This window comes from Papio anubis, chromosome 16, assembly GCF_008728515.1.
Source record: "Papio anubis isolate 15944 chromosome 16, Panubis1.0, whole genome shotgun sequence".
Classification (NCBI taxonomy): domain Eukaryota; kingdom Metazoa; phylum Chordata; class Mammalia; order Primates; family Cercopithecidae; genus Papio; species Papio anubis.
In genome coordinates this window covers 69,455,440-69,470,628 of record NC_044991.1, presented here as the reverse complement: position 1 = coordinate 69,470,628, position 15,189 = coordinate 69,455,440, and the positions used below count along the sequence as shown (strand labels likewise).

Genomic DNA, 15,189 nt, shown 5'->3' with positions numbered 1-15,189 from the left:
TGTTAGTACTTTGCATGTGGTCAAATATCCTGAGCCTTCTGTTTCCATCTTCTGGAAGAACTCAGTTTCACACCTGGCTGTCCTGAAAGCCACAATTTCTCCATGTTGGCCTCAGCTTGGCTAAAATCAAGATGCAGTACTGGACATTCTCCCTGACTTACAAGTCCGCACACCCCTCAAAAGTGGCAAAGAGAGGTGACGCTAGCATCACTTGTTTATAAGAAGCCCACGCTGGTCCTTGGCCCATTTGGTGTCATATCCATTCTTCACTGTTGCCCTATGCTCCTGGGCATGTAGGCGACCCCTGCATGGGACCCCCATGACTGCTGGCTTCTGGGTTTGGCTAATGGGAGACTTTAATAAGATATGGTAAAGCTGGAGGAAGAGAGGAGCCTTCTTTCTCTTGGGCTCAGGCCCCTTCTTTGGCGATGACTGTGTCTACTCCATGGCTTGAGGTCTCCAGATGGGTCAACCAGAGTTCCACTTCTGTTGAGTGATCCTTACCTCTGGGCTCTGAGAACTCCACCACCTCTTTTTGTTTCTCCAGTCTGGGCTGGGTAGTGGCTTCCTGATACTACCGCCCTCTGAGTCTCCCCACCATTGTCTCCTAATCCCTGTGTACTAATTATCTAGTAAATTTGCTCTGTTTTAAAAGTTAGGAGTGGTTTCCTGTTCCCTGGTTGGATGTTGTCTGATGTGAGGCTGTGCTAGTTTCTGGTGATTATTTCTTCCTTTTTTAAGTGGTAAGGGTGGGGGTGGGGGGAACCTGATTTAATCATCTAGTCTATTTTTTTTCCTGTATCAACATCACGCTAGTGTAAAGTATCTGAAATACACATTTTTTTTTTTTCATTTAAAAAAAAAGTCAGCAACAGCATTTGTTTCTCCCCAGGCTTGTCACACCCCTCCTGTTTTCTACGATTTCAGTCCTCAAAGACTGCCAAAGTAGTTCATGATCACAATTACAAATACTCTCAATGCCTTGGGATGCAATTTGTAAAGTCTAGAGGCTTGAATCTAATGAAGTATCCAGATGCTCTCCTGCCAACTTCTTTTCTGTCTTGGACTTTAATTCCATCTTAAAAATAATCTGCTATTCTGAGAATTTGTTTCCAGCAAAATCAAGAAGGTTTTTGGTGCTTACCTGACTTGAGAAGAGCCAGAAAATTGCCCAGCATCCTCATCTTTTCCCTGTTATCTCCTCTTGGCAAAACCCCCATAATCAGAGGTGCCTGTAATGCTAAAAACCTTCACTGGCATAGAAGTACCAGCTTAGAGTCAGGGTTTCAAAGGTTTTCCCTACTGGGTGCCAGATACATACAAAGCCAGAGTAAAGACAGAGAAACTCTTCAACAAAAGAAGTCATTCAGTAGACAGGGGTAAACTGCCAGCAAAGTAAGATTTGCCTCTGATAAGCCACACTGGGGATAATATGCCCTTGGATAGCTGAGAAACAACTGTGTGTTTTAAAGAGTGCAGCTTTTAGGAATTGTGTCCCTGAGAGCCGGCTTGCTTTCTTTACCGTCAGTGATGATCATCAGCATGGGTTATGCATCCATTGGGATTTACTTGGTTTTATCAGTTGCAATTAGATGTTCTTTATCTGTGACTCCTATTTTTGCTCCATATCTTTACAAGGAAAATTCTCTGAAGTGAAGCTCTAGAATTGGGCCTGTCACCAGTGAGAGCACTTCAGAATGAATCATTAATCATTAATTGCCAATCCCTTGTTGCCAAATTATATTATTGCTGCCATTAAGTCATCCAGATGTAAGCCTGATATGGGCCTTGCCTATAGGAGGAAAGTTAAGTGAATCACTCTGGGGGCTCTGCCTTTATCCTGAGGGTTGGATGAACTTAGACAGCAGGTTACAAGGAGGCATTGCCCCAGCCTCTGTGACCTACAGTTCATAGACACAAAAAACCCTCGTACTACCCTGGAACCAGTGCTAAGGTCACATCATCACTGTGCCCCATATGTGAACAGTTCCTCAGAATTTATCAAGCATTTTTCCCTCCATTATTACATTTAATTCTTAGAAAATCCCTGCGTGAACTTGGCATTTTCTCATTATTTCATAAATGAGAATATCAAATCACATTGTGGTTAACAGGTTTGATCAAGGTCGCACAACCCATTAGTGATGGCATCTAGATGCAAGCTTGCATATTTCCAATGTGAAACCCGATGCTGTTGACCAGTCTCATAAAACCATAGCATCTTGACATCAAAAGGAGCATAAGAAGTCTTGTCGTCCCTTCTGCTTTAGGGGGAGCACAGGATGTTCCAGCCAGCTCTTGTCCTTGTTGATGACACATTTCCCTGCCTTTGTGGGTAACATGGGGAGGGTCAGAGTGAGGGGGCAGGAATAGACTGCATGGGAGTCCCATGGCTCTAAAGATAATAGGGAGAATTCCTCTCACCGAGAGTATGAGTATTACTGGAATTAAGGGGAACCAAGTTGAGGTAAGAGATGATGTCAGAGAAAAAGGTCAGCATCCTGTAGACGTGATGTCCTCATGGCTTAGTTATGCATCTAGGAAGCCAAGGAGATGAGAACAGAGACAGAGTAAGCAGGTAAAATGAAGGGCTGACTCTGATGCAGGACTTTGGAACCATAATGACCTCATCCTCTCTCTATACCATGATGCTGCAATGAAAGGGTCTGGGCTTTAGCCTCAGCTGAAAAGCTCTTCCACATTCAAACATTTCCTTTGTTGATTCCTAATCTACCCCCTGTCACTTCTACCCAGTGATATAGCTCTGAGCTTTCAAATTAAAGGGACCAAATCTACTCCATCTTCCACAATGGCCCTTTATCTATCTAAAGGCAAAAATTAGTTCTCATCTGAATCTTCCCTTCCCTAAGATATACCTTCAAAGTCAATAATCTCTGGATCACTGTGCATCTCAGTCAATGTATACCCGAATCATGTAGAGACCTTGTTACAATGCAGCTGCTGATTTAGTAGGTCTGGGGTGGGGCTCAAGATTCTGCATTTTTTATAAACTCCCAAGTTTTGCCAATATTCTGGTCGATGGACCACTTTTTGAGTAGTAAGGCTCATGGCCTGTCTTCACTCTGGAGGTCCCTTTTGAGAGGTCGAGTTCACAGTGGACAGGACTCACCAGAGTGTTCTGACCAGTGCAGAATAGAGCAGGACAGCACTGCCCTTGTTAGATCTCAGTAATCCTTGGGGAAAATCAGCTGGGAGTGTTGCTGGGTAGCAAGGGAAGAGGCAGCAGAGAGACAAAACATGGCAACTGGACCCTGTGTAAGGAGCTAATATTGAGGGAGGGAAGTAAACCTTAATAAACCAAGGGCCGTGCCTTGTGCACCAGGTTTCCATATGTAAGAGTAGACAGGTAGCACATTAAAAGCCAGATTAAGACTCTGGGCTGCCGCTAGGAGGAGACTGGATCCTTAGCCATCATGGCATTTGGGGAAAGAGTAGAGAGCAGGATGCAGCAGCAGCTGCTTTGAGAACCGGTTCTGCCTTTGGGAGTGCTCAGAGCTCAGAGGACACAGCTGGCTGTGCCGTAAGGTCAGGCTTGCAGCGTGATGTTGGAGAGGGAGTCTCCTGTCAGTGCAAGCTGAGTTCACAAGATTATTTTTGATGATCACATCACACAGGGGGCTCAAGTAGAGCCTTAAAGCTTCTCCAATTGGAGAACTTTACCTTCTGGTACCTGCCTAGATGCCAATTCTGATTCACTTGGTCTATTCTCAGATTGGGTCCTCTGGAGGGTAAAGATGAGGAAGATGCATCCAAATTCCTCCTCTTTCTCTCAGTTCCCAAATTCCCAGTCCCTGCTTAATAAACCAAAGTCACCCAGAGTCAGAGACAGCTTTTTAGGGACTCAGACTAATACTAAGCCTGACTCTCCTGGAAAGGGTAGGCTTGGGGTAAAAGTAATGCAGGTGTTATCCCACTGAAGGGCTTCCAGTGGGATAGCCCTCTGAAAAGTCCCTTTTGATTTTAGGGCCAATGAGTCAGACAGATAGCCTTCTATGTGTACCTACTGCTGGCATCTGTGAAAGCCCACCGCATTGCCAGGGGCCCCATCAGTAGCCAACCCTGATGTGCTCTCTTATGACTCCCATCACAGGTCACATTCTGCTCCACTGAGCATTTAAGATATAATCCCTGTGGACAGACCTGACTGCCACAAAAGCAGGACCCTCCCATCCTCTGTCTATCCCTCAGATATAGGAGCCACACATGGATGTTGTCTTGGCTTTAGTCCAATTTCCTGTATCACCTGTGAACCCTGTCAACACACTTCCACTATGAACAGAGGCACAAATCTCCAGAGACTAGGGCAAGTTCCCCTAAAGAATGCCAAAGCTGGATTTTCCCTATCCCAGGGAATGTTCACATTCCTGTATCTGATGTCTGGTTAGACCAATCAAGCATGGATTTTTCTAAAAACCTCACTGTGTAAAGTCTGTGATTTCAGCTCTGCTACCTGTTGGCTGAACTCATTGAATTTGTGTAAACCTCTGGGCTCTGGACTTTCAGACAGCCTCTCCAAATCCCCTGAATGTTCTTCCATGGCCCTCAAGTATGTTCTTTTGTAGGTTTACGGTCATTGCTGAAGCTGCTTCTATTTAGGAATGTCTTGGAATTCTTTTGGGAAACGTTTTCTAATACTCATCCAAGATCTTCACTTTCCTTCGTGTGTGGACTTGATTCTACCCTGCGAACAGCGTTTGGCACAGTTGGTCATGCCCTCCTTTTTGAAACATTCTCTTCTCTTGGCTCTAGGATGCTATACTCTCCCAGGTTTACTTCCTACCTGTGTGGTCACTCCTGTTCCCCATTCAGGCTTATCTCCCTCTACTCACTAAATACTGCAGACCCTCAAGTCTCTATTCTAGGTCTGTTTTTCCTTACACTCTTTATTCTCTCCCAGGGTGATTTCGTCAACAGGCCCCCATGCTTCAAATGCCATCTGTGTACATATGACTCACACATTTTTGCCTCCAGCTCTGACCTTTAATTTAGAGCTCCAGATCGCATTTTTGACTACATACTTTTCTGGAGTATATCTCAAGCTCAAGTTGCCCCAGATATATTTCCCCCCTAAAGCTATTCTTTTTCCATTGTGTCTGGAACCCGTAAACATTACTGTCATCCACCCTATCATGCAAGCCAAAGATTTGTGGTCATTCTTGACAGTTCTTTCTCCTTTATTCCCCATATCCAAGCCATCAACAGATTTTATCTATAGCTATTTCAAGTAATTATCTCTTTAATCACATCTGTCTATCTTCACTGTCAGCACCTGAGTCTAAGCAACTATCATCTCCCATCTGAATGCCTGCAGTGATCTCAAAACTCATTTCACCAATCCACTTTGGTTCCACACTAAAGCTGGAATGATCTGTTGGAAATACAAATCTGACCATATCATTGCTCCTTGAATAACACTTAAATGGTGCCCTGTGTTCCTTAGGTTAAAGAACACAAGCCCTCATTGGGGCCATAATATCCTGTGTGGACTGATGCATGATGCCCTCTCCAGCTTCTTTCTCATCCTTCCCTCCTTGCTTTCTTGCCTTGGTTATACTACATTTCTTTTTTTTTTTTTTTTTTTTTAAGCACAACAGGATACTTGCCCCGTTGCACAGCTTTAGCCAAGGCTATTTCTCCTGCTGCTCCCATATATTGCTTTCATGATCCCTTTGCCTGGTTGCAGCCTTTCTTCCTTTGGAGCTCACCCCTATTAGGGGTGAATTGCTCCAAGAAGCAATTCATTTTTTTAAATTATGCAAGTATCTATTTACAAGTGTCATGTGCTTCTCTGTTCAAACCTTAACAGGGTTCAAGTTTGCTGTTACTGATTCTGGATTTATTCATTGTATTCCTCTACCCCCAACCACGACTAATTGTAGACTCTTTGAGAGCAGGAACTGTACCTGTTTTGCTCACCAGTGTATCACCAAATGCCTGGCACATAATGGGTATTTATGATCACTTACTGAAGGAATGAAGTATGAGTCTCATTAGACCAAGCTAATCGCGTTGTTCCTAGAGTAATAGAATCCTCTCTAGGGGCTCTTTGCCATTGTACTCCTAGTCTCTAGAACAGGACCTGGTAGCAAGCACACTGAGTAAAATTAGGCTGTGCCAATGAGTGAATGCCCCAGAGACAACCATTCCTCCAAATCTAAATAAAAAGACTCCATCAATATTGAAGAAATTTGGATCTGAGATTCTCCCCTTCCTTTATGCTTGCTACATTGTGGATTAGCCACATCTTAGAAATCATGTCTCCAGCCTGGGAAATGGGGGCTGCATGGGAGCTACTCAGAACCAGCCCTGGTCCCCCCATCCCGGAATGTCAGACCAGCCCTGCTAAAGAAGTGGTGGACAACTCTTTCAGGAATTCTCTAGGCTGTAGATGAGCAGAGTCTACTCAGTCAGCCCTGGAATTTGATGAGTTGGTTTTGCCATTAGCTTGTGAAAGGAATGAATAAAATTCCTTATCCATAAGTCCTTCTAGGAACAGAATCTCTGACTCTACAGACAGCATAGTTTAGCACACAGCTCATGGCCACTCAGTGGCAAAATAATGAATGATTGAATGGATAAATAAAGCACACAACTGTGGTTCACTCACCCTCGTATTACATTATAATTATCTGTTAAGCAGCAATGATGAGGAGGGAGGCCTGTGCTAGACACTGGCATTAGAGAAATGAATAGGGTGACTTAGCATTCTCACTAGAGACTTGACCAAGCAAACCCAACATGTCTAAGTTACAACAGCTTGGGGAAAGTGCTCTGAGAGAGGAAACACTTAATGCTCTTAAGCAAAAAAAAGGGGGTGCATCAATGTGCTGGAGGGCTTAAACATCAGTGCATTTGGGGAATCAGGACCATAGCTTTTGGGTAGTAGCATTCCTTCAACTCAAGACTCCGCTGAGTTCTATGAACACATGACTTAAAAAAGGAGAAAACTCAATTTGCTTCCATGAGAACAAATGTGTGTGGGCAGAGACGTCATCCCCTTAGCTAAACACTAAACAACCACAAACATTTAGGGAGCCCTATTACCAGTCAGAGTCTGTGCTAACATGGGAAAACTAAGATAAACGAGACATAATCTTGCCCCTGAGGAGTTTGCAGACCACTGGAGGAGACAGATGTGAAAACAAATAACTAATAATATTGGTGCATTGTAGTAAGAGATATTGTGAGGCATGTGCAAAGTGTTATAAAGTGTTAATAGAATTTAGAGAAGAGGGAGAAACTCTCCCAGGGGCACAGACTCAGAGAAAGTGTATTGGCTGATGAAGAATGAGCTGATGTAGATGTGGAAGAAAAGAAGGAATGAGTTAGGAAAAGGGTGGTTTAGACTTTTAAGCTGCCTCACACTTAAAGGCTGGCACCAATGGGAATATAAACAGAAGCAGGAGGAAATTCACTTAGGGTGCTGGTGACCCCTGGACCACTCTCTAGAATGTCTGAAATCAGATGTTGCCTCTAATCCCTAGTACATAGCATGAAGACACTGGTTTTTGGCATTGTTTGCCTGCTTACTTTGCTATGGCATAAGCAGAATGGTTGTTTTAGGGAGAAAGGATTGAGGAACTAGATGACTTGAGAGCTGGATTCAGGGGTTCTGACCATTGAGGTCTAAAATTGGAATCACAAAACCTGTGGAATTCTGGCCCTTACCTTTATCAGCCATGTGACTTTCAGCAACTTCGCTTGGTTTTCTCATCTATAAAATGGGAAAATCAGTATCTCATCTATCTTTGGGAATGTCTGTGAGGATTGACCAGGCCAGATCCATGAAGTTCCCCAGCACAGGGCTAAGGATATAGTGAGTGGCCAGTTACCTGCCTCCTCTACTGAGGATTATGTCAGCAAGTTAACACCTGGTAGAGTATGTTGCATTAGTATTAAATGCTAAAAATGGAATTCATCAGATTTAAATGTTTTTTTGAACCCAAGGTGTATTCAAGTTCTCTTGAATATACAAACTTTTTACCCTACCGTTTGTTTCCTATAAAGAACAAAACAGAAACCTCTTTTTATCTTTAAAAATCTAGTGATTTAAATTGTGTTGCCCCAACATAAAGCTATTATTTCCATCATTTACCTAAAAGAATAATGTAGGGTTAGGTATAATTCCACAAGCCCAGGAAATGTTCCATGGTTTGATCTTACAAACAAAGCAATATGAGAGAGAGAGAATTGCCTTAAGGAAAAGGATGCTTCAACACAGGTACCCAGGTGAGAACCTTGGGCAACTCACTTAATTTCTCTGCACGTCAGTTTCTTCATCTCAGAAGAATGTAATGATCATCCCAACCTCACAAGGAATTGATCCTCAAAAGTTATTACATGGGACAATGTATGTGATGCCCTTAGCACAGTGCCTGGCACATGGTGAGCACTCAACTAAAGGAAACTGTTGTCATTATGATGATTGTCTAGTCACATATGTTGGTGCTTTCAACATTGCTGTCCTTCCCTTTCCCCTCCTAGGTGCCTCCACTCAGAATTCTAACACTGTGGAGCCAGAGAAGCAGGTGGACAACACCGTGAAGATGGCTGGCGTGATCGCTGGCCTCCTCATGTTCATCATCATTCTCCTAGGTGTGATGCTCACCATCAAAAGGAGGTGAGTCTGCTGCTGCCCGGAAGACTCTGCTGACCCGCGGTGACCCCATCACTGCTGTGTGGCCAGGATTTTGCTCTGTTAATATCGTCCAGCAGGGATCTTCTGATACAACCATTGAGGTCCTGAAATAAGTGGGCCAGCTGTGGTTCATTGTGTTGCTGTTTGAAGGGTGCATGCTGCCTGCTTGGCAGGTGGTCCTGAGGTGGCCAGTTTCTTATGGGCCAGTGGTCCCTATGACTGGACGACTGCGATGTGCCATGGGATTCCATGTATCACGAATTGAGTCTTTTAGGAGTTAACTGCTGTGTTGCAATCAATCATGTCATCAGGATAGCTCGGGAGCCCCAGGAACATAGATGAGTCCAGAAACACAGTTGCAGGAAAGTAGTGTTTTACCATTCTCACCTCCATTTGCCCATGATTTCCATTGGTCAAATAATAGCATCCCAGGCCGCCCTCTCCATGAGAGATAAAGCCTACAATGGTATAAGAGTTCCCAATTACAAGTCCTATTACAGGCTGTGTACTATGCCCTGTCCCACGAAACCTTCCCAGCAGGGTTGCTGTTGCTTGTCACCTCTCAAAAGCATGTCTCCCTGGACTCCTCTGGCCAGCTACCAGTTTGCTCATACTGTGTGTTTTCTCCAGTTGCATTTCTCATAAAAGCAAGCATGCAGATTCCTCCCTTATTCCCAAGATTTACTACACCAGCATCTTCTGTTTAAGAGGCATTCACAAGGCTTGAGGATAACACAAGGAAATTACAGAGAGGGAAGAAAATACAAAGGGTAAATATCAGCTATCCCTGTCCCCAGGGTGCACTGGTTATTCCTTTAAACAGGGAGTCTTACTCGCCCCTCTCCTTAGCCCCTGCCTGCCACAATGCTAACACATCTACTTCCCACCTCCACGTCTTCTCAGTTTCAATGCCAGGACCCCAACCTTAGTCTCTACCTTCCCACTCCTCAGTCTGTCATAGCAAACAAAACATTTATCCACATTATAATACTATGTGGTGTATTGTGCCCTGCTCCCAGGCAAAAAAGCCTTCTACATTATTAACCAAACCAACACCTCAGCCTGAAACTCTGGGTTTGCTTATGCACAAAGTTCAGGGCAACCCCAAGAACAAGGGCTGGGAACTTGCTTCCATCTGTAGGATGAAAAATGCTCATCAAATGTGTTTCCCACCAAAACAAAGGGACAGAGTACCCCTGACAACTAATTCCGGCGTCTACCTTAGGAACCACATGAATATAAAATGCAGAATTTTTTTTAAAAAAAAGCAGTATCCCCATTTCCAGCGATCAGTGATTTAGAAATACTAGGGTCCAGTCAACCCTCTCTTGACTATGCAAGCACCAGGATGTCCCTCTGTCTCTTTCTTATGATTCTGCTTTGGATCAGTTGTACCTGCCTCTGGCCAGGACATTATACTGTGAGGACATCTTTTCTTGACATTTATTGTCTAATAGGATCATGTCTTGCCTCAAGCTCCCAGCAGAATGGCTTAAGAGCTAAGGTTCTCCTCCAGGCTCTGATGTTCTGGTTGGAGAAACGAGCGGTAACAGAAGGTACTATGTTAATATTGGAGGTGAAGAGCCCTCAAAGGGTTAAGGTCAACACTACATTGTCATATCACCATCATCACTGATAACACATGGCCACATTATATGTCTTGGTGACTAGTCTGTTGCTATTACATGGGGTAGTATATGACTTTTGATTTCCCTGGGGGAGTAAGCACGTTGTACGTGTAAGATCATTGAAATGTTTCTTAGAATTACAGATGTATTAGAGGCAGAGGTGAGTTTGGGATTGTCCACCCAAATTAATGGAACTGAATACCTCTTTGGTAGACCTGGAATTTTCTTATTCTTTGCCACTGATTTGTAAATCAGATACGCTCTTCCAATTTTGCTCTTTCTAAAGCCTGGCTTAACCCACGTCACCATCGTCTGTGAGATTGTGAAGAAATTTCACTTCCTTCTCACAGCTATTTCTGAAACGTGTGACTTTTTGGGAGGGAGGAAAAGGCTTTATGTTTCCAGGGTGGGAGCAACTATAAAATGAGTCCTTTGTGGTAGTTTTAACCTCTTCTGAGTATCTTTATCATCTCTCATGTCTATCAAAACTGTCCATCAGACCCAATCAACAGGCATCACATGATCACCATTTCTCCCCAGGAGGCAAAACCTGGGCATTGCATGTTGTGGGGTGCTACTCAGTGTTTACCTATATGGCATCTTTTGAAGAAACTAAGACATTTTGTTGGCCTAGTTGATTGGAACAGTTTACAGATGGGAGGGGAGGGTAGGAGGAGAAAAGGAGAAAATGGGGAGGAAGAGAGAAATTGCACATAGGACTGCGCTCTTTCCACTTACCTACAATCCCTTCCTGTGTCTAGAGATGCCCCAAAGGAAAGCAAAATTCTGTGCACCTCTTCTTTTCCAGCTACCCTCAGCTGCATATATATATATATATATCACTGATTAATTGAGTCTGCTACCAACTTACTGTTGGCCAGAATACTATCTACATCTACCTCAAAGGAAGATGTATTCAAGTCAAAGAAACTTCCAAGTAACAGGCTTATCACCATAGCTCAGGATACTACATATGTAGTAAAACATACCTCCTTAACATCTCCTCAGTGTCCTATCATCACCTACAGTGCTTGGACTCAGGAGTTCACAGAGGCCAACACCTGCTGCAACCCGTCCACTGGCTTAAGTTTGCCTGGGTCTTCTCCCTGCCTTCCCTGGGCATGGACATGGTCGCTTTCTGGTTTTTTCCTACTCCTAATATGTTCAACTGACTCAAAGCCTCCCTAAAGCTATAGCCACAGATGTTTCCAGCAAACATAAGATGTCCCTAGCTTCTCCCCCTGAAGGTTTGTCATTATTGACTTTAGAGCTTCCTTGCCACTCTCCAAAGAGTCCTTCTCTTCCTATTAGGGGTTTCCTTTTATGACACAGAACTAGAAGACAGACAGAGAATGGGCTTGAGATCCAAGGACGAAGGGAATGGTTTGATGAAAAAAGCTTAATTAATGTATATTTAGATAACTGAAAACAAAATACAGGAGGGAAAAGAGAGAATATCAACAAAACCTGAGAGGTGTTTTGTTGTTGCTTGGTTTTGTTTTGTAATGGGGGGAGGGAGATCTTGAGAAATGAAAAGGAGAAAGGGATATGAGATGTTGGTGGGTGATTTAAATGGGATTCTCTTATAGTTTGAAAGAGAAGTTAAAGTTTAGAATTCTTTTTGCATAATCTTTGGCTGTTTGAACTGGGCTATATTGAATGTGGAACCATATGGAATTAGGATTGCATGGACATACACAGGATGATATGAACTTTATAAGAAGGGATCCTGGAGCCCCTCACTGACAGAGTTAACTACCAGTGTGGTTTTAGCCACACCAGCTACACAATATCCATCCTTCTGCTGTCACTAGATAGTGGCTCCATCTTTTTCTTCTGGATCTGTTGATCACATCTAGAGATCACATCTGAATGTTCTGTAATTGGTACCCCATGTCATTATGTAGTAAAACATACCTCCTTTTCATGAGCACCATGTTAAGTCCTGACATCGAGAGAGACCTTCATCACTAACTCATCACTGCGGTCCTGATCATCTTCATTCCTTGCCTCCTCCCCTTAGAACTGTTAGACATGCTCCCCACTCCTCCAAAATCAGCAGTCAAAAGGTTGCATGACCAACTCTATGTTTTCTTAACTTCATACCATGGGGCACTTTGTGCCTTTTATGCAAATTAAGGTGAAAAGATCAAGTCTTATTGCCTTAACCAGCATGTCTCAGTAGTTGAAGGTGTTCATTAGCCACTCACATACAAGAAGGTCTACAATTCAATGTTTGTTTGTGGAGCGTGAAATAGTATGTATGCACACACAAGTTTCATATAGTTCAGTTTTATCCCTTGGGACACACTTCCTGGAGTCTGAACATGGTCCCTTAAAGCTTAAAGCATGGCCATGTGCTTATGCATAGGGAAACAACAAAGCCAAGTTATGCAGGACTTTTCACAAGATCTGCACCCCTGGACTTGTCTGGATCCTACACTAACCTGTCCATCACATTTTAATTTTCAAATAAGAACTAGGAAATTTTAGGGAGGTGTATTCAAAGTTGGTACCATGCATGGTTCTAGCCAGACCCTATCTTCTCCCCTGCTCCCCTGCCCAGCTCTTCCTAGTCCAGCCTGAACTCTGCCAAACTTTCCTTGCCTGTCCAAATGGAAAATTTTGTTCCAAGAGTGTGTTTGGAGTGTCTTGAGTATAAATATGAATGTCTATTCTGAGATTTTATATGCATCTCTGGTTATACATCAATTTTCTGTGACTTGTACCTGCCCTCCAGTAGCTCCCAGTCTAATGGATGCACACCTTGTAGCTGTGGACAGAGCATCAGAAAAACTGGCCCCAAATTTTTAGTCCTGTTTCTTTGCTGTTAACCTTGGAGAAGCAACTTAACAAATCTCAGCCTTTGCTTTCCCTTCTACGAAAGGTAGCCAGTTTTATGGGGCTATTCTAAAGATCAAATGAGCTAATTATTGAAGTAGGCTTTGTTCCCTGAACCTGCGTAAGGAATTGCAATGTGCAGTATCTATAGAAACATTCATCTCCACGTGACCATCAACTGTACCAAGCCAGCTCCAAACCCATTAATAATATGCTAATGGCAGGGTTGCAATCAATGCTCACACACTGACATAATTTGCATCATTTTTCATTTAAACTGCAGCCATATTCTGATTTTAATCTTCCTAATAATCATAGTAGGGTAGGTCTGTTGTTTGTTTGAAAAGAAGAAACTGAAGTTCAAAAAGATCATGTGAGTTGGTGAAGGTTTTGGGCAGAGTCGATGTGGAAACCCAGTCTCTGTGTCTCTAGAGCTCATGCTGCTAACTTCTACTCTGTCAGTCCATGGAGACTGACAGGAAATAAGCAAATCCTGAACTAAGAAACATGTGACTCACCTTCTGGCACCACTTTCCTCTCTGGGGCTTGTTTTTCCCAATTTCACTATATTTGTCTTTTGTGCATGCTGTTTCCCTCAGTGAAATGTCCTGAGATTTCTCTTAACCTACAAAGTTCCTATCACACTCTGACTCTCAGCCTCTTGTTCTTCCTAGTAGGTCTCCCAAATGTTACCATCTCAGCAAAGCCTTCCCACCAGCCTCCTACCCCAGGAAGATCCAATGATGCTCCTCTGCATGCAACCACCGTGCCATACATGCCAGTCTTCATTTGTGTATTTATCACACTACCCAGTGGTTGTAGTTTTGCTGGCCTGAAGATCAGTCCTCTCTTATTAGAGCTCCATTATCCATATCATCTACCCCTGGACATCTACCTTGAAAATCCCTCAGGCATTTCATAGTCAAAGCCAAAATCATTACCTACTCCCCAACCTGTTTCCCATCTCATTCAAAGGCACTACCTCCTATCCCATCATCAAACAGATGGGATTCCAACGCCCTGGATGATTTACATTCTCTTAGTCACATTCTCTCTCTTTCTCTATCTCTCTTCTCTTTCTCTCTTTCTCTCACTCTCTCTCTCCCCCTCCCTCTCTCCCCTTCCCTCCTTCCCTCCCCGCTTCCCTCCTTCCCTCCCCGCCTTCCCTCCCCTCCACCTTCCCTCCCCTCCACCCTCCTCTTCCTCCATTGTCTTTTCCCTGGGTCAGACCTCCATAGCCCTATTGCATGAGTTTCCTCACTGACCTTCCTAACTGTGCCCCACTCCTCCAACCTATCCTCCACACTGTAGTCAGCATCATGTTAAAAAATAAAGCTCGTACTCCCAAACCTGTCATCTAAAGCCCTTCAATGGCTTCTTCTCCATAGCCATGGTTCATGAGGTGGGAGTGAGGGAAGAAGCACATGTCTAAGTCACCTGGGGAATTTTGTAAGTGATACTGTCTCCCTGCCCATACGGAAACAAGTTTCTTAGTTCTTCTTAACTTTTTGGTTTTTCTGGGGTTTTTTTCTTAGTTTTTCTGACAAGTCTCCTAAAGTCTCTCACCTCTGCTCCATAAGTTTTGCTTATGAACTTTCTTCTTCAAAGCCTGTGTTTCTCAGCTCCATGTGACCAGCTATTACCCATGTTTAAGGACTAATTCAGTAGCCACTTTCTCCTATAAACCCTTCCTGACCTTTGATCTAGACAGAATCTCTTCACCATCTGGATCCCCTCTGCGAGGACTCATGTTGTTTTCTGCCTTATACTTTTCCTTTGTATTTGCATCCTATTTCCTCACTAGACCATCAGCTGTCTATTCTGATTCATCCTCGTCTCCAGTGTGCCTTGTAAATACTGAGAATTTCCTAAAAACATATTGAATGGGAGAACCCAGTGGAATTAGAACAGATCAACTCTCTATGCATTGTACAAGAGAGCTTCACTCGGAGAACAGACCTAAATGTCAACATTAAGCATTGATGGTTTGTGCACCAAGTCCTGTGGTAGGAGGGTGGTAAGGCAAGGCTGGAGGGCAGTGTGTGGAAGACATACCATGGT

The 15,189-nt window shown here is 43.6% G+C and overlaps 1 protein-coding gene across 14 annotated transcripts in view; it reads left to right on the top strand.

Moving 5' to 3' along the window:
- PTPRT (protein tyrosine phosphatase receptor type T) overlaps nt 1–15,189 on the top strand; it is a 1,118,479-nt gene that overhangs the window by 936,691 nt on the left and 166,599 nt on the right. For all 14 annotated transcript variants that reach the window (XM_017944806.3, XM_017944803.3, XM_017944801.3 and 11 more), the window contains one exon: nt 8,506–8,641. In XM_017944806.3, the coding sequence (XP_017800295.2) occupies nt 8,506–8,641 (136 nt within the window). The remainder of the gene's footprint in view (nt 1–8,505; nt 8,642–15,189) is intronic.